This window comes from Anopheles merus, chromosome X, assembly GCF_017562075.2.
Source record: "Anopheles merus strain MAF chromosome X, AmerM5.1, whole genome shotgun sequence".
NCBI lineage: Eukaryota > Metazoa > Arthropoda > Insecta > Diptera > Culicidae > Anopheles > Anopheles merus.
The window spans coordinates 5,175,782-5,202,308 of NC_054081.1; the positions used below are offsets into that span (position 1 = coordinate 5,175,782).

The 26,527-nt window shown below is 53.4% G+C and overlaps 3 protein-coding genes across 13 annotated transcripts in view; 1 reads left to right on the plus strand and 2 right to left on the minus strand.

The window, feature by feature from the left end:
• The window catches only part of LOC121592555 (CAD protein), a 25,909-nt gene extending 4,669 nt beyond the window's left edge, over nucleotides 1-21,240 (minus strand). Inside the window, exons 1-4 of one of the 4 annotated variants that reach the window (XM_041914141.1) lie at nucleotides 21,109-21,240; nucleotides 17,921-18,435; nucleotides 14,249-17,832; nucleotides 14,042-14,146 (exon numbers count right to left, since the gene is read on the minus strand). In XM_041914141.1, coding sequence (XP_041770075.1) covers nucleotides 14,042-14,146; nucleotides 14,249-17,832; nucleotides 17,921-18,413 — 4,182 coding nt within the window. In that variant the 5' untranslated portion in view covers nucleotides 18,414-18,435; nucleotides 21,109-21,240. Of the gene's footprint in view, nucleotides 1-14,041; nucleotides 14,147-14,248; nucleotides 17,833-17,920; nucleotides 18,805-18,924; nucleotides 19,124-20,404; nucleotides 20,484-21,108 lie in introns of those variants that run through there. The other 3 variants (XM_041914149.1, XM_041914133.1, XM_041914158.1) reach the window with 3 other exon arrangements.
• LOC121592601 lies at nucleotides 3,044-10,506 on the plus strand. Of its 3 annotated transcripts, none has more exons than XM_041914223.1 (4): nucleotides 3,044-3,947; nucleotides 7,352-7,489; nucleotides 7,572-9,552; nucleotides 9,645-10,506. In XM_041914223.1, exons 1-4 carry the CDS (start codon nucleotides 3,499-3,501, stop codon nucleotides 10,395-10,397), a joined length of 3,321 nt encoding a protein of 1,106 aa, XP_041770157.1. In that variant the 5' UTR covers nucleotides 3,044-3,498; the 3' UTR covers nucleotides 10,398-10,506. The 3 variants fall into 3 exon arrangements, with proteins under 3 accessions (XP_041770157.1, XP_041770165.1, XP_041770173.1); XM_041914231.1 differs by having other exon boundaries at nucleotides 9,663-10,506; XM_041914239.1 differs by lacking the exon at nucleotides 3,044-3,947 and adding an exon at nucleotides 7,124-7,249.
• A 339-nt stretch (nucleotides 21,241-21,579) lies between the features above and the next one.
• Nucleotides 21,580-26,527, minus strand: part of LOC121592579 — a 35,378-nt gene continuing 30,430 nt past the window's right edge. For 5 of the 6 annotated variants that reach the window (XM_041914178.1, XM_041914210.1, XM_041914169.1 and 2 more), the window contains 5 exons: nucleotides 25,636-25,849; nucleotides 24,724-25,559; nucleotides 24,178-24,647; nucleotides 23,972-24,097; nucleotides 21,580-23,888 (listed from right to left, as the gene is read on the minus strand). In XM_041914178.1, coding sequence (XP_041770112.1) covers nucleotides 22,968-23,888; nucleotides 23,972-24,097; nucleotides 24,178-24,647; nucleotides 24,724-25,559; nucleotides 25,636-25,849 — 2,567 coding nt within the window. In that variant the 3' untranslated portion in view covers nucleotides 21,580-22,967. The remainder of the gene's footprint in view (nucleotides 23,889-23,971; nucleotides 24,098-24,177; nucleotides 24,648-24,723; nucleotides 25,560-25,635; nucleotides 25,850-26,527) is intronic. The other variant, XR_006004686.1, reaches the window with a different exon arrangement.

Below are 26,527 nucleotides of genomic sequence, written 5' to 3' on the forward strand. Positions count from 1 at the left end.
GAGAGAGGGGGAGAGAGAAAGAGAGAGACAGAGAGAGAGAAGTAGAGGAAGACATAGAGATATATGAAGAGTGTTGGAGATGTGGAAAGAGAGGGAAGGAAAGAGAGAGAGAAGAAAAGAGAGTAGAGAGAGAGAGAGAGTATTAATAAAATGAAGTAATGTATCATGATGACGTGCGCTGGATAAGCGCTGCGGCAGCGTCTCGTCATTGAAGTGTTGCGTTCTACAAGCCGGAAGCGTTTTTATTGCGTTCACACAAAATTTGCCAATTTTGATATGAAATAATAGCCATTTAGGACCAACGCTACCCTAGATGAATCGCACAACTAAACTTCTTCAAAATTTCGTGCAGTCATGTCTATCAGTAGTGCTGCGACGAAGGAAATGATGATGATGATGATGATGACGACGGTACAGATCATAGTTCCACCCTTTCTTCTGCATACCGTTTGCCGCCTATCTGCCCAAGAGCAAATGAGTTATTCGAAACACGACAACAAACGCTCCCGTTCGTCTGAAGATTTGGAGCACCATATGCTTGACATCCCGCTGATGGTTGAAGTCCATTAGGCGCTTCGTATCGATGCCACACTCTTCGTAGTCTTTTTGTTTTTTATGTTTTAAAATATTTATAAACATCACAAATCACCACCACTCATATGGTGAAGAAGACCAGGTCAATCTTGTAGGGGAAAACTCTCGCAGTAAACACACCGCACAAGGGCAAACAGGGCATGGAGGCAATTAAAAATGAAAGCGATTTAAAAGGGAACAAGAAACATCGTGATAAATAAACAAATCATTGTAACCATCCAACGAACATATGTTTCTTTTAACAGTCCGTACCATTCCACAGTTTCATTTCTTAATAAAATTGAATAGAATACTTCCCTAAAGAACACTGCTTTGCTAAACAAATGTTCTTCAAGATTTGGCAATCTGGTTGTGGATGACAATGCCTCGCCTAGATCTATCTGAATTAAACTCTGTGGGACCAAACCGTTCCATAGTTTGTAAAGAAAACTCAAGGTAACACATCAATTATTCATTGTTTTCCAAAGCATCATTTCAATATAGTAAATAAAAAATCTGTGATGAAGTGTGCCCTCTCCAACTCCCACGAGATACCACGAGATACTATAAGTAGATTTTTACCACTAACAGGTGCTACTACCTTTATGGCATGCAGTGTACATAAAGGGTGGTCTCGTTCAAAGTTTCATATTTATGTAGAGTTTTTTGCTCAAAAATATTATTACAATTAATTTAGTAAATTTCTTATGAGTAGAGCAAACAATTATTCTTAAACAAAACGAATACCGTGAAAGATTGATGACCCAACTACTCTCAGCTTTCACCAGAAAATTAACAGAATTGCGGAATTGGAATGCCTTAACATCTTTGTTTTGACAAAAAGCGTAATTTTCAAAGTAGCTCGAGCCATCGTTGCGCATGCAGTCAATGCAATGCCGTATAGAAGATAATCAATAACGTTCCTTTACTTCCGAGAGACAAATGCAGTTGCGAGACTCTATAAACAAAGCATTCAACCGTTCCTTTACTTCGTCGATCGTTCTGACGACCCCAAGTTTCCCTAGGAGCCAAAGAAGAATATCAAAATGTTGCTTTCAATCAAAATAAAAGGTTTATTTGCCCTAATTTACTCACAAAAACACCTGCTCAAGATGCTTTTTTGATGCACTGATTACCTTTTTTGTAATTCTTCAACTCCCAGGAAATGTATTCTAAACAAAACATCTGAAGTTGAAGTTGGAGAAACCGCTGTAGGAGTAGTCGTTTAATTATTTGCAGTTGATGTTTACTCATAATGTAAGAGAATATCATCTTCACAAATCCATCAAATCTACCCTTTACTTCTTCCTGAGTCGATTTTTTGCTTTCCTGAAACGCTTGAGACATGCGATGGAAATATTGAACAAATAAACAAATAAATACATTCCGCCCGTAAGCTCTCAATAGCCCCATGTGCGCATGCTTTCTCCACTAATTACACCTCCACTTGAAAGCGTCCCAAAAGCATCGTCCAATTCCGCCTCTAAACAAGCCGAACGGGCGGCACTGTTCTGTACGAGCGACATGTACAGCAAAAGTGTCCCGGGTGCTCCCACGAGTCCACGGAATGAAGGGCCACTCCAGCTTGACAGGATGGCTGTTCGTTTTTTTTTTTTTATTAACTCATTTATGTCCACATGTCCAAGGCATTTATGGACACATCCCATGTCCCGTAACACATGTACCTGTGCTTGATTGGTTTTTCCCGGTAGTAAAGCCACGGGGCCAACCGACGGCTCGCATCCAGTGTCGTACCCTAATCCCGTGAATCAATTTTCTTAAGTGCCGCATGCGGAACTGGTCGACCGGGCCGGCCGCTACGCTGCGCCCCCTTATCGACCGATCGCCTCCCGGGTGACAATGTAGGGAGCCTCGACGAGTGCTCGACCGAACAACCCGGGTGCGCGATGTCTCAATCATCGTAATTAAAATTCGCGAGACCGCGAAACAACCGCCCCGGGAGGACGCGCCTGCTCGAGCGAGTCATATGCATATCGTACGCTGCCGAGGTTGTGCCGGGTCTTGCCGTCGAGTGCTCAGGTTCCTCCCGAAAGAGTGAGGTGGAACTCTTTGCGTCAGATCCGTCGTCCGTAGCAAACAAACCAACGAAACAAAAAAAAACAATGGAACAGTGCGTGAGAGACAAAGAGTCAGCCAGGAAAGACCGAGAAGGATGACCGAGCCGAGCGATTGAAAATAAAAGTACTCCTCTGGCAGGCAGCGTAGGAAGAAGGCGCAGCGCGGGGAGTGGGGTTTGGAGTCCGGAGTGGCGTGCATATCGAAACGAGTGTCGATAACAGCGGGACAAAAACAAATTTCTCTCCCCGTCAGGTTGCTCTTCTGCAGACTCAGCGCACCAGAGAGAAAAGGAAAGAGACAGCTGCCGTCTCCGCCCTCTGCGCAAGAGGGAGAGGGCGAGATAGAAAGCACTCGGCTGCTAGGAGTAGGTGGTACGGGTTTTCGCTGATAACAGCGCCGTGCCGTTGCGCGTCTACCTGGGCCGAAACCTGCGCAATGTGCTGGTCGTCGGCTCCGACCAGGCAGCAGCGGCACGCATCCGATCCCGAGCAGTGCGACGGTACGGTCACCACGTACTCAGGTGCCGGCAGCCCTTGGCAGTGTTACCTTGGACTCGCTCGCGTGTGCGCTGTCGTGCTCCTCTTTTCCCGACTGCGCCGTGTGCCACTGTGCGTGTATGTGTGTGTGGGTGTGCGTCAAACAGGTTTGGCAGACTGTGTGTGTGTGTGTGTGTGAGTGTGGGGGGAGGGGGTGGGGGTAAGCAGTGCATCCCAGCAGTGTCGTCATGTGGTAGCACCCTGAACACCCTCTTCACCAGCAAACAACTTTAACGCCAACGACTCCATCCACCCAAAAAGAAAGTCGCGGAAAGGGGACAGGAGGGAGGGGAGTGTCCCTCGATCGCAAATGGGCCGGTCCCAGTCGAAGGAGCAGGCGCCGGGTGGCAACAACCCGTGGGAGGCGGAAATGGCCCGCAAGCAGCGCCGCGACCAGACCGCCCGCGAGCTGTCCCAGGAGCGGCGGGAGCAGGAGCGGCGGGAGCAGGAGCGGCGGGCGGCCAAGGCACGCCAGCGCGCCGAAAAGGAGGCAAAGCGGCAGCAGAAGAAGAAGAAGAAGCAGAAGCAGCTGGAACGGAAGGCGAGCGCGACCAAATCGAAGCAGCGCAGGTCGAAGCTGGACGAGCTGCGCGACACCGAGCCGCCGCCGATCGTGCGCAAGTCCAAGGCCAAGCTGGAGGAGAGCGACTACGACTCGGAGGCGAAGCGGCGGATGCAGCACCAGCTCGCGTTCAACAGTGACATCTTCGTGCTCAACCAGCTGGTGCTCGGCGTCCAGTTCTACGGGAACTTTGAAAGGTAAGCGGGGCTCTTTTTTTTGGGGGGGGGGGGGGGAAGAAGAACTCCTTTCTCACTGGGTTTAGCAATCCCTTGGCACAGAATTGTAGCTCCGAAGTAGTTCTAGCAACCAACTCCAACCAACCTACCAACACCAACTCCAACACCTTTCAACCACTAGACATCTGTCTGCTCAACACATCTTGCAGAATCTCGCCAATATCCGGCTTCGCCTGAAGTGTTCGTACTTCGGACACGTCGTGATGGGTCGTTCCTCTTTTTTCTCCAACATTTGCCTTCGTGGTCATCGTACCCCTCGGTATGCGTGTGTCTGTGTGTGTGTGTGTGCATCGTGGTCATCTCCCCCCTCCCGTACAGGTGCCGAACGCTTATCTTATGGAAATGGCATTGCATACGCGTCAAGAATGCGCAGCAGCAGTACCAGCAGCGCAAACATTCCAACCCGCCCGAAAAGCCCAGGATGACCGGCCCGGTGGCACCGTCGGCAGCGAAGCAGCTGCGAAGCAGCAGCGAGGGCCTGTGGTGAGGGTTTCAGCCAGCAGCCACTCCAATTAGCAGCTGAAGTTGGAGGCGGAAACATCGGTCAGATCACGCAGCTCGCTCGGTGGTCTCGCGCACCCCCCTCCGACGTGGTGTGGTAGCGATGGTGATAAGCAACCGCTGCTGCCGAAGCAACCGTCGATGGCGGGGTCGTTGCGTGGACGAGATGATTGCTGTGTGATGACCGGTGTGATGTCACCAACCGTGCCGGTCACTTATTCTAATTGATAACGGTGTGCAAATACAGCGGGGAGTGCGTTCGCGGTACGTCCTGCTGTGGGTGATATCGCTGTGGGCGACAAGAGCAGGGCCCTTCCGTGCAAGATATCGCTCTTTTCTTTTTGAAAACATTGAGCTACAACAAGCTCATAGAGAATCTTTTGGGTGTCCAAATTACGTCCTGGTTTGCGTGATATCGCCATAGGCTTTAGACGATACAGCTTTCCTTTCCCGTGGGTGATATCAGATATTGGGAAGTTGGAACTACAATTGTTAAAATTTGACCTTCGTGTAGTCTAAGAAAACTTCTCGGGCGTCCACTGTTCTTCCTACTATGTGCGATGCCGCACAGGCTGTAGACGATAGAGCATTTGCTACTCTATCCTAATTCATTTGCTAAATCATCCTCATTCATCATAAGGATGGATGTCTGGACTCCACTTTGACGCTCAATTTTCGTTCTTCAGTGTGAGATATTGCACAGGCTCTAGGCAGCATAGCACTTCACCTTCGTTGAGAGTTATCAGGAATTAAAAATGGCGAACTTTCAATGTCAAGATCAGATCTCAAAGCAGACCCAAAAATCCACTTGAACGTCTGATGCAATTCCTGCTGTGTGTGATAAGGCTATGGCTCTAAGTAATTTAGTAAATCCTTCCCTTGGGCATTCGGAATTCTGAACTTTTGATTTAAAAAGCGTAGTTCCTAGATGTTCCATTTGGACTTCCGATACTCTTCCTATTATGTGTAATATTTCATCGTCTTTGAGCGTAAAGTATTCTCTACCTTTAGGGTGTTAGGATTTTTGAACTCTTTATTTCAAAATCTGAACCCCAAGTAGATCAAAAAGGCCACATCAGACGTCCTGATGCACTACCTGCTGTGTGTGACAGTGCGTAAACTCGAAGAAATAGAGCATTTCCTTGGAGCATTTGTTGCTTCCAACCCTCAGATAAACACAGAAGAAAAAATACCTCGAGCACCAAGAAATCCACTCAATAGTCACCCCGTGAAACCAATTACGAAGGAATAGTGTGTACTGCGCTGCAAACAGAACACTTCAGAGCAAGACACGATGACCGTGTCAAACTGACGCGTGTTTGCTTTTCCTTTCTATGTTGCCGCATCTGCCCCGGGGCGGGTAATCTACCCAGGGTAATCCCTTTGCCTCGCTAGGACAGATAGTACGCGAGCACTTCGGTTCAATTGCCCCGGTTACAAATTGAACATTATCGCTTCGAGTGTGCGAGAGTACCGAAACCGTGCCGACATGTTTGACCTGATAAGGCCGACCATGCGTCCGAAAGTGGGCAAAAGAGGAGGAGACTACACAGCTCACATACTTCCGCTTTCCACAAGCAGCAAAAGGGATTGAGGTTGACCAGGTCATGTCTTGTGGGGGGGGGGGGGGCGCTCGCAGACTTCGCAGGTCGCGTGCTTGTATGAATGAAACTTCAGTACCGATCCCAAGGGGGGGCACAGGATCTGACTCACGCGATGAATCGGACGGGACTGGCGACGCGTCATAAATCATTCCGCCCCTCGTGTACCAGCCTGACAGCTTCGATTGTTTAACAATCTGTAGCCCCGAGCTCCGACAGGGGAGCCGCCTCATGAAACGAGTGAGCCGGCTACAATGTCGTGAGCCGGGTTGTAGCATTTGCCGATTTCTACAGATCGGCCGCCTGCCTGCTGTTTGGGACACGACGTACATACACACACACACACACATGCACACGGTGAGCATTGCTGCCGAACGGTTGGGAAGGTTTATCATCAATCACCGATCAGATGTTTTGCTGTCGCGAGGAAGCTCAATGTCAGTACCACCGTGTCTGTTTGGGGCTCGGTGGTTCAGATTGGTTGAGCTGCAGGGTACACTTCTTACAGTGTTCCCGTTCTATGGGTTCTGGGCCATGGGTGCTAACCTAATCAATTTCAGCCCGGTACACGCGGCTGCTTGTTGTCGGTACTTGCGGCAGTTTTCATTCAGATGATTCAGTTTCATTCACACAGGTGCTAAACATATCTGGACCTAAAGGTGGTATAAACTCGAAAAGGTTTTTGGGAAGGTGTAGTGGGAACTCTCTCCCTCTCTCCAATCCACCGAGCTGAAACGGCACGGTGGGAAGCACACCTACGCTCCAAATTGGTACATCGTGCACCATTGTGGAATGTGAGAGTCTCCAGGGTGTGAGATAAGGTGACGAATGTAAAACCCAGCGCAAAGGCAGAGGCGCCAGCGAACACTCTCGCTCGGTTATCTCGGCAATGACGCTTCGACTCAGACATCCAATTGCGTTCTGGCGCGTTGCGAGATTGAGAAGCCGCCCGACCCCCGAAAAAAAGCAAAACCTTCATATCCTCTCGGACTGAGCCATTCGGGCTGAGACTTTGTCGCTACTTAGTGACTCGACGGCTGTGTCGTGTCTCCGTTCTCTTATCTGCCCGAGTGCATCACATCGAGTGTACACTGTCGTGCCATCACCGTCCAGCGCATTGGAAAAGTATTTCTTTACGTCATGATCGGATGGATCGGCAGGGTACAGATATCCCGGAACAGTCTGACAACTAACTCTAGCCAGTCACACAAGTTTCGCTGGAACTCACAAACCTTTCCCTCACACTCTTCTGTTCTCCTCCAGGGAAATGTGGGAAGCGGTCGAGCGGAATCGCAACGAGGAGAACCGACGGAACGGGAAAACCTCGCGCCACTGCAAAACGGTCATCCTGCCCGACCGTCTGCTGGAGGCCGTCGACAAGCGGGTAAAGTTCTACGCCAAGTAAGTAGTCGCCCGTTTTGGATGATACCACCGTTCCCTGCGTGACCTCGGGTTAATTCCTTCTTTGTTGTGCCCCGCCCAGACACGGACCGAATAAGAACCGCCTGCTGCCGCTCCACACGCAGACCTGCTACGTCGTGCACGACAACATCGAGATCACGAACCCGGGCGACAGCTCGGTCTACAGCATCCTGACGGACGCACCGATCTACAAGCTCGAGATCGAGGACGCGCTGGAGGACAAGCTGAAGCAGGCCGGTGTCGATGCCGGTGCGGTGCGGAAGCGGCGCACCCACTGCCACCACGGCTACATCAAGCTGAAGAGCGTCGAGTACATCAAGCCGAACAATCCGGCACCCGCCCTGGACCGCATCCTGGCGTTCGGTGCCGAGCCGGGGCCGAGCGGGCTCGGCCCGAAGCTGCCGAACGGGATGGCGAAGGTGAACAGTCTCAGCGAAAGTGATACTCTCGAGGATGAGGACGACGACGAGGAGGAGGAAGCTGACGCAGAGGAGGATGACGAAACAGGGGCCGGGCGGGGGGCGAACCGGTTCGCCAAGCTCAAGTACCGGGACAGCATCATGGTGAAGGCGAGCAACGGGGTGTACGGGAAGCGGCCCCAATCGCAGCTGCTGCTCGCGAACGCCGGCGTACCGTCGACCTCGACCAGCTCCACGTCACCGCCGAGCAGCGAGTACGACTACGCGTACATTACCGCAATCAACACGCACCAGCCGCTGAGCGTGATGCGGTCGGCCGGGGGAGACGAGGCGCCCGTCAGCACGACCGTCCTGCCGGACTACTGCATCACCACGATCTGCTGCCCGATCGAGGTGCACGAGGGCTACTACAGCGACGACGAGTCGGAGGGCACCGACCACAAGCTGAGCATGTACCGGGGGCAGGGCGGCGGTGGCCCCAGTGGCAGTGGGAAGCTGCGACAGCAGCAGCACCACAGCAACGCGGAGTACACGACCGAGCGGAGACAGTATCTCAACTCGAAGGGCTTCCTGGCGTACTTCGTCAACCTGTTCCAGGACACGCTCGCGGCCGAGCTCGACATCCCGGCGGAGGATCTGCGCAGCGCCACCTGGAAGGGGGCGGTCGTGTACAGCGGCCAGTGGGAGATCGTGCCGGCCATCCTGTCGCCGTGGCCGCGGGAAGCGATCGAGTGGGTGCACCGGAAGCGGGACGTGAAGATTAACCCGCTGACGCGGCAGAAGTTCCAGTGGCCGACGCAGCCGATGATCCAGAAGGTGAAGTCGTTCGGCTGCCACGTCATCCCGAGCGGGTACGCGCCGAAGCAGGGGCAGAACCGGCACCGGCAGCTCGAGTGGAAGATCGTGTTCCCCGAGGCGGAGCGGTACCTGGAGAGCTGCCTCACGGGGACGCAGATCAAGATCTACATGATCACGGTGCTGCTGCTGAAGACGTTCGTGGAGCCGACGCTAACGCCCGGCCTGAGCATGTTCGGGCTGGAGCATCTGCGGGCGCACCTGTTCTGGCAGTGCGAAACGAACTACGCGGCCTGGCCGGAAGACTACCTCGGGGAGGCGCTGCTGCGCTTCCTCAACGCACTGCTCGACCGGATCAAGACGCACACGCTGCCCGACTACTTTCTCCCTGCCCGCAACCTGTTCGAGAACGTGCCGGAGCGGGTGCTGGTCGAGCTGCACAAGCGCATCTTCCGCATCACGGAGAACCCGGTGATGCATCTGCTGATAGCGCTGCGCAACCTGAAGCTGCCGAGCGCCCGGCTCGCCTTCTACCCGAAGGTGCGCATCAAGCGGCTGTACTCGTTCCTGGTGATCGACAACCCGCTCAAGATCGTGAACCCGATGCTGCGCGACGAGGACGAAAACCTGGCGGCGGAGGACTCGGACGAGAACGAGGCGAACGAGCGGGAGATCGCGGTCGGCTCGATGGCGTACTACCACCAGCAGGAGGTGGAGTCGCGCCGCAAGCGCACCCGCATCGTGCGCTTTCTCGTCGCGGAGCAACTGAAGAAGGAGCGGGCGGTCCAGCCCGAGCGGCGCCAGTCGGTGGAGTCGATCGATCTGACGGTAGGTGCCGGTGTACGGTGTACGGGAAAGTAAACCACGCTGTCGTTTGTTGCGTGTGTCTGTTTTGGAGAAGGCTCGTTGATGTTGAGTAGTTTGTGTTCAACTTTCAGTTCCTTCCGCTCAAGCACATGGAGAATCTGCGGCGTCAGCTCATCTACGGACTGTTCGTGGAGCACTTCATCGAGATGGCGCGGGTGTCGGGCGGATTTCGGGCGCTCAACCAGGCGCTCATCTACCTGCGGCAGGCCGAGCGGCTGTGCAACCTGCTGGCGGACGACGAGGGCATTGAGGAGGCGCGCCAGTTCCTCACGCAAATCTACGGCCTGCGGCAGGAGCTGGCCCGGGCCAGCGCGAAGGGGGCGGACCGGCCCGCCCTGCCGAAGCGCACCAGCACGACCGAGCGGCAGCAGCAGCAGCAGCAGCAGCGCCGGAAGGTGTCGGTCGCCCGGCAGAACAGCAAACGGACCACCTACACGAACGTCCGGCCGCAAACTACGTCCGCTGGTGCGAAGCGTCAGCAGCAGCCGCAGCGCTTCTTCTCGCCCGACGATGAAGACGAGGACGAGGAGGAGGAGGAGGAGGATGAATGGGAAGATGTGGAGCAGCGGCGCCCGTCCCGCCGGCTGTCGGCGCAGCCTGCGGGCGGGCTGCGCGGCCGCCGGCCGTCCCAGAAGCAGCAGCACCAGCACCAGCAGCAGGTCAGCGTACAGATACACGCACCAAAGTCACCGGGGGCGGGACCGAGGCGGTCGGCCGGCGGACCGCCCCGCTCGTCCGACGAGATCGACGACATCTCGCGGCTGCTCGGGAACGTTACGGTCACACCGAGACAGGGTTACCGATAGCTATCGGCGTGAATGTGCAGTAGGTGGAAGAGAGAGAGAGAGAGAGAGAGTAAGTGCGAGTGAGCGAGGATGAAAACAAAGGCGTCAGGAACACTCCACGAAGCGGTAGGAAAACCCTTTTTCTGTGATAAATGGTACCGGGTTACCATGGTGACAAAGCGGGACAGCTGCCGCGCGGGTTCGGCCGCTGTCGGGCCGAAGTGTTATTGTACTAAAAGTAGCTGCTTGTACTAATAAACAAACAAAAATCTTACCACAAAAGTAACGGGTTGTTTGTCCCGCGAGGAACTAGTTAGTGTAACCTGATGCTGGCGACGAACCCGATCGTGTCGCAGAAGAATTCGAGAAGCGTGAGCGTTTTGAAAGTTTCTAGCTAAAGCACGAGTAACCAGCTACAAGGAACTGGGCGTTTGGCTTACTTGCTTTCTAAGTAACTGTGAAATCGTGATACAATCTTTGGTACAGTGAGGAATAAAGACAACAGTACTCGGGCTGTGGTTACGTTCAACAAATTTATATATTTAAAAAAAATGCTAGCTGCGATCGGTCGAGCTCTGGGACTTGCTGCAAGCTCAGCCGGTGGCCAAGATCACTGCCCGCTGGACGAACTTTGTGCCAGGGCGATTCAACGAAAGAAAAAATATTCACACAACTTATTACACCCCACTACCACAACTGTAGCTTTTTTTCATCCACGCTGTTTTGTGGCGTAATTTATGGATGTCAAAATGTACGAATAACGTCAGCCAATAACATGCTTACTAATTTTGACAGCATTTTGGTAACGTAAACAAAAACAAATATCAAGTCCGTGCTCTGCACCTACCAATGGCGCTATATATAGTATATCAAGAATATGTGTTGCGTGATAGCCTTCCTGTACCGGTGATAAAATACGGTATACCCACACATAACAAGTTTTTTGTTGTTTTTTGCAATACGATCAAATTTCAATGATGCTCCAATGCCCTTGCAAAGACAGCTGTTGGAATGAAGAAGTGGGTAAGAACACGTAAGAAGCGTAAACGTAACAGCACCTACAGTGATGGTTGAACCAATAGCGGTGGTATTGCTCTAAAATGCATTCCACGCAATTGTTTGGATTTAACTAAGTTTTTTTTGTCTTTTACAAAGCGTTTGAAGATTAAATCATGTTCGTTAAATAGCAGCCAAAAATTCATTATTTTGTTAAAGGTGTCTAAATGATTCCCAATATCTTTAGGATTTCATAAGGAAACTCATACCACTATTAACACTGTAAATAACTATATTCTTGAGTATATTTAGAATATACAATGAAGCAATGTGACTGTCAGCAATGTACAATCGTGCCATGTTGAAACATTATTTCAGTTGATATTGTTACTGTTAGCTAGTTGAATTTAAGCGATACCGGTCAAAATTACTAGGTCCAGTAGTTATAGTGTTCGGGAAAGATAGGTAACGACGAACACTGTGGATGGACGATGGACACCTCACATAAATACTGGATAAAAGATATTATTAACCAGTTGAACAATGTAGCATCCAACCTGATATTGATGCAACACATTTGAGCACCATTTTTGCTATAATTTCTGTGCAATTTGGCCAAATTTGGGAACACAACAAATTTTCAACCGTGCTTGTGGATCTAATTGGGCTGTTGAGATCTTAAGCTCTACAACTTTGCTGCTGCTTTCAATTGCTGATTAGCAGACGTCGTCATATTGATTCCAATTACGTCCAGCTGGAAGTTATGAACAAACCAGCCACTGGAGAAACGATTGAAATCTACGAATTACAGAATAACGGTGAAAACGACCACCATACTTTGACCATTTCTTTGTTGAATTGAAGAACAGTGAAACTGATGCGACATCCATCAAGGAATAGATAAGAGATTCTACAGCTTTTCAAAGATCGATGATTGAAAGTTGGATTTTGATTTGGGCATAGTTGAAAAATGACCTGAAGGGCCTATTAACAACAGCACCGAACTTGCTGTAGTAGCGTGCTTGAGCAATTTCCTCTAATGAAAACCTAAATTATCCTTTCTTAAACTCGGAGCTAAGCCATAGCTGCTGGTGGTAGAGGTTACAGCAATGCCTAAGAACATGTTTCTACGAATTCATTCGTAGTGGCGCTCTGTTCCAAGGAAACGGAAAGCAATGGGTAACAATAGGGTAGCGGGTAAGCAATTAAAATACTGCAAGCCTGTTCAATTGCTAACGTTTTCTGTAAGTGATCATCTTACCCTTCATAGTGCCCATCTTTCCTATCGCAAGTCTTCCGCCATACCCGAGCATACCGAAACTGCACGAAAAATAAAAAACATGTTTTTAATTGATGACAGAAACAAAAGGCTGTGATGGAGCATCAAAAGTTTTAAAGCAATTTCTAATAAAATATAGACGTTTAATAAAGCCTGCACAGGTTCACATCATCACTGTATTCATAAATCTCCATATTTGAAATATTCCTTCCATCATGTTTCCGTCTTTACCTACCTTCTTTTAAATTCTTATCTTTTTTTAATGCATACATGCATAGAGAGAAGGTAGGAGAAAGTCGACAACCTTTTATGACGATGACGATGGTATGACAATTAGTAGCGAAACCTGGAAAGTTGAAAATCTCTTCATGATTTCAGGAGTCCGTAATTGACTGACTGGTACTACAGAAGAGCAGCGTTCAACGAAAGTAGCTCAGTCCGGCTGTAGCTCAGTATAACGAACGCACTCGACGCACTCGCGAACTTGACAGTTCAAATGACTTGTGACCTAACAAACATGTTAATATGTACTAAATACCATTGTTTAGTAGTGTTGCAAACATTTACCTGACCCAACAGGTTCGTGTGGCGTTCACACCACGAACTACCTGAGTTTCATTCATAAATTTGGAAATGAGCTAAGTCTGTCGAACGTGCCAATTGTCCCATTCGTCCGGTGTGAAAGTGCTCGGACAACCATTGCGATAGGTACGACCATTGCTCAATTTTGACGCAATGATTTTCAACACTTTTTTTGTGTGATTGAAATGTGTTTGGTGAAAACCAAAATAGCCTTGTGATAAAAGCGAAAATAAATGCGTAGGATTCAAAAAAAAATCCTGCATAGTTCGTTTCATGCTCGAAACAGCAAACGTGTTCGCCAATCAAAGCTTGATGATGCTGTACACGACAACCGTGAAGCTCAGCAATCAAAAGGTCAAAAATCGATTCCGGTTATATTCGGTTTACTTTTTCGAAAAGCGTCTTTTACCGCGCTGTCGGGGGCATTCGAACGAAACAGCAGTTCCGCCTGGACGTCACCAACACCAACGCCGGCCGGCCACGCGTCAGCACATTGCAGCTCCGGTGCAGCACATGTGCAGGTACGCACAATGGCACGCGAAACGTATCGACACAGACACCAGTGCAGCGCGGATTGCGTTTACACATACGACGAACGTGTTTCTACCCCGCCGAATAAGCTCGACCCGCACTTGGTTTGCAACAGCCGGGCCGGCCGCACCTACATTGCTCCGCTCCGGGACACGCAATGAACTGTCATTGCTGTTGTTATTGTCATTAGTAGTGTTTCGAGCTGTGCCATGCAAGTGCCACGTGTAAAGTGTGTGTCGGTGTTTGTTTTTTTTTTCTTGGGCCGCTGCCTACTCACCTCAACCCCGTGCTCGGTGTAAAAGTCGCCCGTCCCCATCGACGCGTACAGCTTGTAGCCCATCTTCTCCAGTATGCGGATCGAGGGCAGCAGCTCCATTTTATGCTGTGATTGCGTGTGTGCGTGAGTGAAAAAAAAACAGCAAAAATTAGTCGCCAAAGACGAAGAATTGTCAGACCACCCCCCCCCCCCCCCCCCCCCCTTTACCTTGTAGCTCCCGATGCTGAGCAGGATGGACTTTTTCGGCATCTGAAAACCGGTTGACATCATCGCCTTCAGGTATGCTTCGTACCGGTTCTCGCCAAAGCACGCCACCTCCCCGGTCGAGGCCATCTCCACCCCGAGCATCACGTCCGCGCCGGCCAGCCGGGAAAAGCTAAACTGTGGCACCTTGACGCCCACCAGCCCCCGGCCGTGCATCACCTCCACCGGCTCAATATCCGTGTGCCCGACGATCACGCGCGTCGCCAGCGCCACAAAGTCAAAGTCGAGCGTCTTCGACACGAACGGGAACGAGCGCGACACGCGCACGTTGCACTCGATCACCTTCAGCTCGTTGTTCTTCGCGATCAGCTGCATGTTGAACGGGCCGGTCACGTCCAGCAGGTCGGCAATGTCGCGCGCAATCTCCTTGATGCGCTCCAGCGTCTCCCGGTTGAGGTCCTGCGGCGGCGTCACCAGCGTCGCGTCGCCCGAGTGCACGCCCGCGTTCTCCACGTGCTCGGACACGGCCATGCAGAGGATGACGCCGTCCGCCGCCACCGCGTCCACGTCGATCTCCTTCGCCTCGATCAGAAACTTGGATATCACCACCGGGTGCTCCTTGCTCACGTCCGACGCGTGCTTCAGGTACGTCTTGAGGTCCTGGTTCGAGTAGGCGACGTTCATCGCCGCCCCGGACAGCACGTAGGACGGGCGCACCAGGCACGGGTAGCCCACCTCCTCGCAGAACTCGATCGCCGACTCGAGGTTGGTCAGCTCCTTCCAGCGCGGCTGCAGGATGCCCTTCCGGTCGAGCTTGCGGGAAAACTTGAACCGGTTCTCCGCACTGTCGACCGACTCGGGCGACGTGCCGAGTATGCGGGCCTGCTGCCGGTGCAGATCCATCGCGATGTTGTTCGGCAGCTGGCCCCCCATCGACAGGATGATGCCGGTCGGCTGCTCCGCGTCGTAAATGTCCATCACGACCTCGAACGAAATCTCCTCGAAGTACAGCCGGTCGCACATGTCGTAGTCCGTGCTGACCGTCTCCGGGTTGTAGTTGACCATGATGGTTTTGTGGTTGAGGCGGCGCAGCTCCTTCAGACAGCCGACCGCACACCAGTCAAACTCGACCGAGCTGCCGATGCGGTACACGCCCGACCCGATCACCATCGTGTACTGACCCGGAAACTCGACATCGCTCTCCGTCGCGCTGTACGTCAGGTAGAGGTAGTTGGTCGAGGCCGGCCACTCGCCCGCCACCGTGTCGATCTGCTTCACGTACGGCAGCACGCCGTGCTCCTTGCGCTGCGTGCGCACCGCCAGCTCGGTGCTCTTCACGCACTGCGCGATCATGCGGTCGGAGAAGCCGAGCCGCTTGGCCTCGCGCAGCATCGCCGCCTCCGGCACGCACCCGTGCTCCAGCCCCTCCAGCTCGACCGTGAAGTCGATGATGCCCTTCATCTTGCGCAGGAACCACCGGTCGATCTTGGTCAGCTCGTAGATCTGCTCCACGCTGTAGCCCGCCTTGAGCGCGGCCGCCAGCACGAACATGCGCTTGTCGGTCGGCTGCTCCAGCTCCTGCTCGTTCACCGGCTTCAGGTACGGGTCGAACCCGCTCACACTGTCCACCATGCGCAGCGCCTTCTGGAACGCCTCCTCGAACGTGCGCCCGATCGCCATCACCTCGCCGACGCTCTTCATCGAGCTGCCGATGTTCTTGCTGACGCGCGCAAACTTGGCCAGATCCCAGCGCGGCATCTTCACCACGCAGTAGTCGAGGCTCGGCTCGAAGCAGGCGGTCGTCACGCCCGTCACCGAGTTGCGTATGTCCGGCAGCGGGATCGCGAGCGCCAGCTTCGCCGCCACGTACGCGAGCGGGTACCCGGTCGCTTTGCTCGCGAGCGCCGAGCTGCGGGACAGGCGCGCGTTCACCTCGATGATGTAGTACTCCTCCGACTCCGGGTTGAGCGCGTACTGGATGTTGCACTCGCCCACCACGCCAAAGTGCCGGATGACGCGGATCGCGGTCGAGCGCAGCATGTTGTACTCGCGGTTCGACAGCGTCTGGGACGGCGCGACCACGATGCTCTCCCCGGTGTGGATGCCGAGCGGGTCCACGTTCTCCATGTTGCACACGGTGATGCAGTTGTCGTACGCGTCCCGCACCACCTCGTACTCCACCTCCTTCCACCCCTTCAGCGACTTGTCGATGATGAGCTGGTTCGAGTGGGCGAGCGCCTGGCTCGCGAGCGCCCGCAGCTCGTCCGCGCTGCTCGCAAAGCCCGACCCGAGCCCGCCGAGCGAGAAGGCGGCCCGCGCCATCACCGGGTAGCCGATGCGCTCCGCCGCCTCCAGCGCCTCCTGGATGGAGTACACGGCCGCGGACGGTGCGACCCGTTCGCCGATCTCCGCTACCCGCTCCGCGAACAGCTTCCGATCCTCCGTCTCGATGATGGAGCGTATCGGCGTGCCCATAATGCGCACGCCGTACCGCGCGAACAGCCCGGCCCGCTCCATCTCCACGCCGCAGTTGAGGGCGGTCTGGCCGCCGAACGTTAGCAGCACGCCGCCCGGCCGCTCCGCCTTGATCACCTGCTCGACGTAGTGGCTGGTGATGGGCAGGAAGTACACCTGGTCCGCCAGCCCCTTGGACGTCTGCACCGTCGCGATGTTCGGGTTGATGAGCACCGTCTGGATGCGCTCCTCCTTCAGCGCTTTGATCGCCTGCGAGCCGGAGTAGTCGAACTCGCCCGCCTGCCCAATCGACAGCCCGCCCGAGCCGAGGATCAGCACCTTCTTCGGCCGCTCCAGCTCGATCGGGACGGGCGGCACAAAGCGCAACCGCTCGTTCAGGCGCTCCCGCACGGTCGGGGCGGCATCGGTCGAGGCCGGCACGCCCCCGCGGTACTCGCGCACCACCTCCAGGAACACGTCGAACAGCACCTCCAGGTCGGTCGGGCCGGCCGTGTGCTCCGGGTGGAACTGGACGCTAAAGTACGGGCGCGTCCGGTGCACGATGCCCTCGTTCGTGCCGTCGTTCAGGTTGGTGAACAGCTCCTCCCAGCCCGCCGGCATCTCGGTCGAGTCGACCGCGAACCCGTGGTTCTGCGACGTCATGTAGCAGCGGCGCGTGCCGAGATGCATGCAGGGCAGATTGTGGCCCCGGTTGCCGTACCGCATCTTGAACGTGCGGCAGCCGGCCGCCGTCGACAGGATCTGGTGCCCGAGGCAGATCCCGAAGATGGGCTTGACGGGCCCGTCGGTCGGCAGCAGCAGCGCGCGCAGATTCTCCACCACCTCCCGGCACGTCGCCGGATCGCCCGGGCCGTTCGACAGGAACAGCCCGTCGTACTCGGCCGGATCGGGCCGTGCGTTCCACGGCACCACGTCCAGCCGGGCGCCCCGGCTCACGAAGCAGCGCACCTGGTTCAGCTTCAGCCCGCAGTCGATCGCGCAGATGCGCGGCGACCCGGTCGGGTTGTAGGTGCGCGGCTGCGCCAGCGACACCTCCGCCACCAGGTTGCGCAGGTTTTGGTTGCTAAAGTTGAAGCCCGCAATGGACGTCACGCGCGACTGCACAATCTTACCTAAAAAAAAAGGCGGGGGGGGGGGGGAGGGGCGAAGGAATGAAAGTGAAAAGCATGCCCTGGGAACGAGCCTACCCTGCACACTCACCCAAAATCGTGCCATTCTCGCGTATCTTCTTCGTGAGCGCGCGCGTATCGATCCCGCTGATGCCGGGCACACCGTGCCGGGCCATCCACTCCGACAGCGTGAGCTTGCTGCGCCAGTGCGACGGCTCGTCGCAGATCTCGCCCACCACCAGGCCCGCCGTCCAGATGCGATTGTTCGACTCGAAGTGGCGCATCAGCCCGCACTCGTCCAGGTCCGCGTCCGGGATGCCGTAGTTCCCGATCAGCGGGTACGTCAGCACCAGCACCTGGCCGTGGTAGGACGGATCGGTCATCGATTCCGGGTAGCCGACCATGCCCGTCTGAAACACGACCTCGCCGTCGACCGACAGCGGCGCCCCGAACGGGTGCCCGTGCATGATCGTGCCATCCTCGAGCACGAGCGAAGCCGTCGCCGGCCGGTACTCGACCGTCTCGGCCGCCGCTGCCGGTGGCGGCTCGTCCCGCCGCTCGCTCTCCATCTCTTTCGGTCCCATTGTCGATCGCAGCTTCCTCTACCTGCGGTTGGGTTGCAAATAGGAAAGGTTCAGTGGACGCTAGCCTTGCCGCACACACTCACACACACACACTCCCAACGACCTGTTTTTTGAGCTTGAGGCGTATGTGTGTGTGTGTGAGTGTGTGTTGAAACACGAAACGAAAGCCTAGATTTCTTTCTTTTGCATTTGGTTGAATGATGTGTGGAACGCCTTTGTTTAAATATCTCATTTGTTGAATTTAACAACACTTTCTCCCTTTTCTTTCTCTTTCTCTGTCACGTAGCTTCTCGTGTCCCGGGACCGCGTGCTTTGAAGATGGCATATCGGACGCACACAGTCACACACACACACACACGCACAAACCTGATCTATCCCGTTTGCCTAAACATAACCGGCGTGGACTCGATTGTCGCTCCACATCTTTCGGACAAACGCAAACGGGTTCGAACAAAAAACCAACAAAACAAAACTACACCAGCAATGGAGAGTTACTTTTGAAAGTGCTTACGTTATGAATCCTTCCACCGATTTGCTGATTCGCTTTAAATCCTTTAACGCGTTTAACTTCGCTCCCAGCAGGATGTCACACGTGTAAATGATCGTCAACTCTTCTAACCTCAACCGCAGCGTATGTTTGCTGTTGATTTTTTTTTTCTTTTATTTTTCTCTTTCATCCGTCTCAAAAACATTTGCTTTTTAGGAAAATATTGCACCGTGCGCGGGAAAGAGACAGGATCGCATTTTGACGGATTTGATGGAGGGTATGCGTGGATAGGCAACGACGCACACATGGTCAACATCTTTTGATAGGGGTTTCGCTAGTGATGGGTCACTTCGGGCTGGTGATATTCGGTGTTATTCGTGAAACTTTTCCGTTCGGGTATTGGCTGTCAATTTGGGTAATTTTTTTTTTTTTTACGCTCTTACGGTTCTGCTTAAGCGCGCGTGTGGCTTGGTGCTTGACCACTGGCCACATTAAACTGGCTACATGTAGCCCTCCCATTTCATGTGCAGCTCAGCACAATCAGCAATGAAACAAGCTTGTAATCAAAGCTTGCCATCACGACCGTATCTTCCTCGGTTCCCCTCTGCTATGGTTTAAAAAAAACATAAAGACACGATTTACGTGCTACTTTTACGATCTGTCGAGTGGTTAACACGCTTACATGACAAAGCGCGCGTAATAAAATCCGGTTTCTTCCACCGGAGGTCCTTGTCAAGCAGTTGCCCGACGACAAACACCATGAGTGTATTGTGCAATAAAATTCAAAACCTTTCAATTTGTTACTTTGTAACACACTTTCGATTACAAACTGTAGCTTCAACGTGTTTACATTGCCATTGCCTTATCTCGTGGAACAGCTACAGGGCCACAGGTCAACGGGCGACAGCTAGCATCCTTGCACGCGGTGCTCCTGCTGCCTGTAAACTTGAAGCGTGCGAGATGAAAGCAGGTGCAAAGGTGACATTTGCTGCAGTCCGTCTATTGTTGCAGTCGGTCGTCGTTAAGATTTGAACGCAGTTTGACAACTCCGTGCGACGTATCGCTGATGCGCAAAACAGACCGCGTGGTCAGTTTGTTTATACAGCCTGCTTAAGCGATATACGCCACAATGTAAGCGGACGGCATAGCTTGTACATTTGCATTAGCTGAGTATAGACATGTTAACCAATTACTTGCACAAATATTCAACACGTTTTAGGCACAAATTAGGACAGCATGAATGTTTGCATAATTGCAAGAAACATGCAATTAGTTTTACACTTTACATGAGCGGCAACATTTTGCGGTGTATCTAGGGCCGATTGCATTGTTTCAATGTTTAACGAAACTTTTAGTTTGTGGCTCGTACACAGTATGCCAGTGTTCGGGTTGATGGTGCCACGGGGCTTGATTGCAGAATGTTTGCTATGGTTTTTGATTGGTGTGGAAGCTGCAATCGAAAGCGTTAAATCAATTTCCCTGCACATGTCTTTAAAGAGCCTGCCTTTAAAAATCACCGAGCAAACTAGAGTGCTCTCGGAATGATCTGTGCTGGTAGACGCCCAACACAATAATGATCCAGGATTGAACATACTCCGAGCGAGTGAGCGCTCATTCCTTGTCTAGGTCAGGGGTCTCTTAGCTACGGACCGCGTTGTTTGTGAGCAATGCGGCCCGCGAGATGAAAAGTCTGGAGAACCCTGCCATACTGAGGAACACTCACGCGAGATACGACATCACACACTGAAGCTCATCTCACTAATCAAAACTCATCTTAAAGATGCGAGAAGTTTGCAGCCTGTTATCTGTACTGCCAGGTCAAGGTGCATGCCGTTTCATTTCTTTTAAAATTTTGTAAGGATATTTGCTCCGTGCTCCGTTCTATTCTGTCAAAACGTCTGTCATTTACCCTTTATTTTCGCACTCCACACGCTCCATACACAGCGTCATTGATCGCGTTTGTCTTCTTCTATTAGGCGCGTAACGACCTACGCGGCCATTCATGCCGGCCTACACTACAAACTACTGTCAAGACTTATCAAATAAATATACCCAAGCGGGTTGTGTAAAAGTCAGTCCCCTTTGCTACGGAGCGACGTTCCAGGGAAGGTTCGAACCCACAACGGGCATGTTGCTAGGTCGTGCGTGTTGACGACTGTACCACGGGACCGCTCTCTTTGTTTAGACGTTAGTATTAATTAGGCTTACGGATACAAAACGCTTCCACTGGATGCAGCGTTACACGGGTGTATCTGCCACACTAGCACTCGTGCGCAACCGTGTCACGATATTCTTATTAAAACACGCTATTCAACCGTTCCCACACCACGCAAAGAACTGGAATAGATGTGCTGTATCAAATAAACCATGAAGTCACTACTTCAACCAGGCGTTATCGAAGCGTAACCTATTTAATCAGCTTGAGCTAACACAACTATTAGTCCACCATATGTATATACCCACTGGGGCTTGGCCATTTAACCAATACATGTTCCGGCGACACACGTGTGTATGTGCAAATATCGATTTTTCAATTAGCTATGACATTAAAAACGGGAATCCACTGCTGGTTGTTTAGTTTACTCTGCCGGTTTGACGCAAATGGATTTTTCCACCATGTTTGACTACTTTTTCTTGGAAATTTCGGACTGTCACTCAGCAACAACAAAACGCATCCAGTAACAAGCATACAAAATAATTGATTTATTGTGCAAACAGGTTTCCTCCTCCAGAGTGGCCGCCATTACACGATGCTTGATTACAACAACTAAATACCATCCTGTACTTTAGATTCTTTTCAAACATTTTACGAACGCAAGCGCCTACGATTAGCTACACTACACTATCCGTGCGGCGTTGGCGGCCTGCAATGTAATCGCACGCAACCGCTAGAGCACTAAATATGAGTAAAGATGATGTCGTAACACTAAAATAATCGTACCGCCCATACCGTACCGTTCACACTCTACATACATACATACACATACACACACACATGCTTACCGTTGATCCACTTTCATCGGAGCTATACGCACGCTTATCTAGAACGTTCTAAGTACGAGGGTTAATGATATAAGAAGGGTAAGTACAAACAAACCAAGCTAACAAAGCTGCCCATGCCCAACTGCGAGGGCACCGAGATATCCGGGTGCGCAATAGAGAGAGAGAGAGAGAAGAGAAAATGCTGTCTCCTTCGGCTCCGGCTTCTCCTTTAATTGCCATATCCACAGCAAAACATACACTCCAACGCAAACAGTTCTTCAGCCCTGCTGCGCACGCGTTGCGTCCGCACGAGACTCGGCCGAGTGGCGTATCGCCAATTCCTTTTATACACAAAACCGAAGCGCACTAGAGATGGGAGTTTGCCGGCGGTTGACAAGTAACGCAAAGAGTAACTAGTTACTCGAGTTGGAACGAAGCGAGTCGCTCAAAAGAAACTAACCTAAGTGACCGGCTGCGGATGACTCAGTCCACGTGGAACTGATTTCCGTGGTGATGCATTGTTAACGGTGACGTAGTAGATTTGATGTAGTAGGTTTGTGTGATGCCTTGTAATCTAATTGCTGATTTTTGGAGAATAGAAATTCCATCTATCTATAGTATATCGCTGCTCTCTCTGTAATGCATAGTTTCTCTCCCTCTCTTGCGGATTTCAGGATGCAACCAGATGCTCCTCTATATAACATGGCATACATCAAACACCTGCAACTGTCTAATCTCTGCAAAGATCCTTCTATCTCGCTGTCACATTTGACAGATGCTAGATCTGGGAAGATCTCTCTGACACTTTTGACAGCTCCTACACATCCTTCTCCAAGGTACAAACAGATAACACACTCACATACACACAAACATACACACATATACACATACACATATGTATTCAGTTGACTTGTGGCAATCGTTATCACAAAGCTGTTTACAACACTTGACGGCGACGAAGTGACTCACTTATCCCTTTACATTGCTAATCTGTGATTTTTTTTTCTTGTTCGTGTTTTTTTGGTTATGTGTGAATGTTTGCACCTCTATTTCTATTTCTCGCTTTCTCTCTCTCGCTCCCCCCTTCACGTCACCGTGGCGGAGATCGTGTCCCGTATCCAGGGCGTGTTGGGCGTAATCTTGTCGTACATCCGGGGGCGCTCGATACCGTTCGGGGCGCAGGCGATGCGCCACGAGCTAATGCCGACCAGGGCCCAGCGCCGATCGCTCGGCAGCAGGCACACCACCGGGCTGCCGGCAAACTCCTCCTCGCTGCAGTCCTGCTTGTGGTAGGCCGACTCCGCGCACATGCTGTTCACCGTCGCGATCGAGATGTTCTCGCACGGCGACATGTCGATCAGCTTCAGCTGCACCCGCTGCAGATGGTCCCGCTGGCGCGACCACCCGAGCGTGTTGCAGTTCGTCCACTGGCTCTGCTTGCCCAGCTTGGTCGGCTGCTGGAGGAACCCAACGCCACCGCCCGGCGCACCCACGTTCGCGGCACCGCCCGAGCTGATGTAGTTCAGCGCGGAGATGTAGTTGTTCGTTTGCGGCGAGTTGGCGGGCAGCGGATAGGCAGCGGAAGGTACACCCGCCGACGGTGGTGATGGTGTGGGGCGGCCCTGCACCGGCCCAACGGCAGCCTCCGCCTGCGGGATGTGGTACTGCTCGTCGGCAAAGTCCGCACTGTACTGGTTGACGTACTTGGCCGCCTCGTTCAGGTCGCCGTACTCGTCCGCCGCCAGCTCGTCCTCGCCCGGCATCTCGAAGTACTGCCGGTACTCCTTCAGCTTGCGGCCGACCACCGCCTTCGAGGACTTGCCGCCGGTCGAGTACTTTTCCGCGTGCGGCGTCGGCGTCACGCTGTTGTCGCTGCGATCGATCGTCTCCTTGAGCGGCAGATCGGGCAGACAGATGGGTCGCACAAAGTCCGAGTAGACGACGGGCGTCTCGAGCCGTACCATGGCGGCTGTGCTGCCCTCTACCGGTGACTTCACCATACCGATCTGGAAAGCAAAACCGAGAAGATGGCGCGTTAGTAACATTAAGTATAAGCAGCGGAGAGTCACTGTCAGCCCGCTCATCTTACAATACGACGCCGCTGCGTCCAGGGTGCGTTGGAGGAGAGGCGCACCGCACCAAACACCGCCATCCACGTGGCCTTTGCCTGGCCCTGGAAGCATGATTCCGTTGTGAGGACCCAATCTTTTGAAACCTGTACAGCGTAAACACACAAAGCAAAACCTCAGATAAGTTATTGACCAACAAATCTTCCGGCGAATCTTCGCCACTTACCAGCGTGCCGTCGCAGACGTGCGTGTCAGCCCGGAGCAGCGCCACATGCCACGGCCAATCGCCCGGCGTCGCCATCTTGGATAGGCCGATGTTTTGACTCGTGGGTAGCGTCGACTGCACGCCACACTCCAGGTGGCTGCAGGCGACGTACAGCGACTGCTTGCTCTGGCACTGCGTGCGCACGAACGAGATCTCGGACGCGCGCGGATCCAGCACGCGCACGTAGCTCGTGTTCGGCTCCGTGTCGTTGCGGATCTCCGAGTAGTCGACCCGCTCGTACCCGAGCGCCTTGCACAGCGACTCGGCGACGGTGTTGCGCACGTACTCGTTGCCCTCCATCCCGACCGAGCACAGCTTGCCGGTGGTGCCCTTCTCCGAGAAGACGGCGTAGCCCTCCGAGTAGAACCGGGGCCGGAATGGGACGATCGGTGGCGGGAACGTCAGGAAGCTTACCTGGGGCGAGATGGACACTTGCAAGAAGAGGAAAAGGACACTGTTAAAGGCTGTGCTGGAAGGGATCAGGGGCGTACGAAGAAGCCCACTTACGGCAATCCTTCTCGTCGCTACCGTCCGGACAGTCCAGCTTGCCGTCGCAGCGCGCATTGCGGGCGTAGCAAGCGCGACTTCTTCCGCAGGAGATCGCCCCGTACGCACAGAACGTGCACGTGTTCTCGTCCGACAAGTCGGCACAGTCCGCTACGCCGTCACACAGCCTCGACGAGAGCGCATTTGCCTGCAGCTCGCCCGTGCAGCCCGGCTTGCTGTGGCACGACTGCACACCCGTCGACTCCGGGAACCGCTCGCAGTCCAGAAAGCGGCGCAGACGCTCCGGCAGCCGCTCGCCGCAGCCCGCCCAGAACGACTGGCAGTACTGGCGGCAGACCGTCCCAGCCGTCGGCTCCTCGATGCTGCGGTACTCGCACGGGGGCTGCAGCAACCGGCAGATGAAGTCGAACGCCTGGCGGAAACACTCCGCATCGACCAGCTCCCGGAACGAGATCAGATCCGCCTCGACCTCCTCCAGCGAGCCGTGGCCGAAGAAGTTCGGATAGGTCGTGACGTTGTACCCGACCGACCGGCAGTACCCGAGCCGGAGCGGCTCACACTTGCGCGGGGGTCGTGCGGTCGTGACGATCTCCACCGTCACCTCATCCTTGCCGCCGAGCGGCGAGGAGGACGTGCCGACGATGTCGTCGCCCGTGCCAGACACTTCCTTTATTACCAGGCTGTTCGGATCGATCGTCAGGTTGCGGAAGTACTTGCGCTCCTGGCCCGTGATCTCCTCCAGCAGGATGGAGCGGAGATCGGCCGCCGACACCAGCTCGGCGTACGGGTCGAAGTAGAGCGCAAAGTGTAGCGTCAGGTCGCCCGGTTCCTCGTTGCTGTGTCGTCAGGGGAAAGGGAAGGCACGCATGCTGAATGTCTGGCAGTGGAGTTACAGTGTTCGCAGATACTTACCCATCCAGTGCAAGAATTTCGCTACCCTCGAACGGTTCGCGCAGGTCCGACCGGCGCATTATGAGGTTGATGCGCTCCCGGTAGTCGCGGGCACGGTGCTGGAAGCGCAGCGTGTTCTGATCCGCCAGCTCGGGCGTCCACCGGTCACCCTCGATCACGCGCAGCCGCGCCCGGAATATCCGATCCGGCAATGGTTCCGGCCGCAGGTACGTGTCTGGGAAGTTGGGAAATGAGCAGAACGCAGAGTTTGCATCAAGTTGGAACTTCTCTGGAGCATTCAAAGGGTACGACCGCAAGAAGTCACTGACAGGTTGGAGAAGCGGAACTCCACAGTGTCTCCACACGGGGCAAACTAATCTGCAGCACACATCCGCAGGTAAATGTGCCCATTAGCTGGATACTGATCGCATGTAAGGAAGCCTTCCATTACCAAGGCTTTCAGTCCGCGGTCTTCTGAGATAAACTGCGCTCTGGTTTGGGTCATCACCATTATTTCAGGTGCCTCCGAGCGAAAGTAAAACAACTTCCGGAGGGAGCTTTGGGTCACGTGGAGAGCGCAAATCCGAAACACAACCTGCAAACACTACCCTCATTAGCTGAGAGATGGCGTGAAAGTGGTTAGCGAACTCATCCTCGCCTACCCCTGTATCATCCCAGCGTGGCTAACACGTAATGTACCCCTCATCTGTAGACAGTCTATTAGTTTTGGTGCGCCGGAAAAGGCTTATCCGAAAGAAGAAAAAAAAACAAACTCGTAATCAATCTTCCTGACTGGAGCTTCGGGGATTACTTTTAGAGCGCCATCTGTGCGGGTACTCAGCCTTTCTTCCCTTACGATGCTGACGCAACAACCTGCATCTCAACCCTCCAGGTATTCCACGTCGGGAGAGAT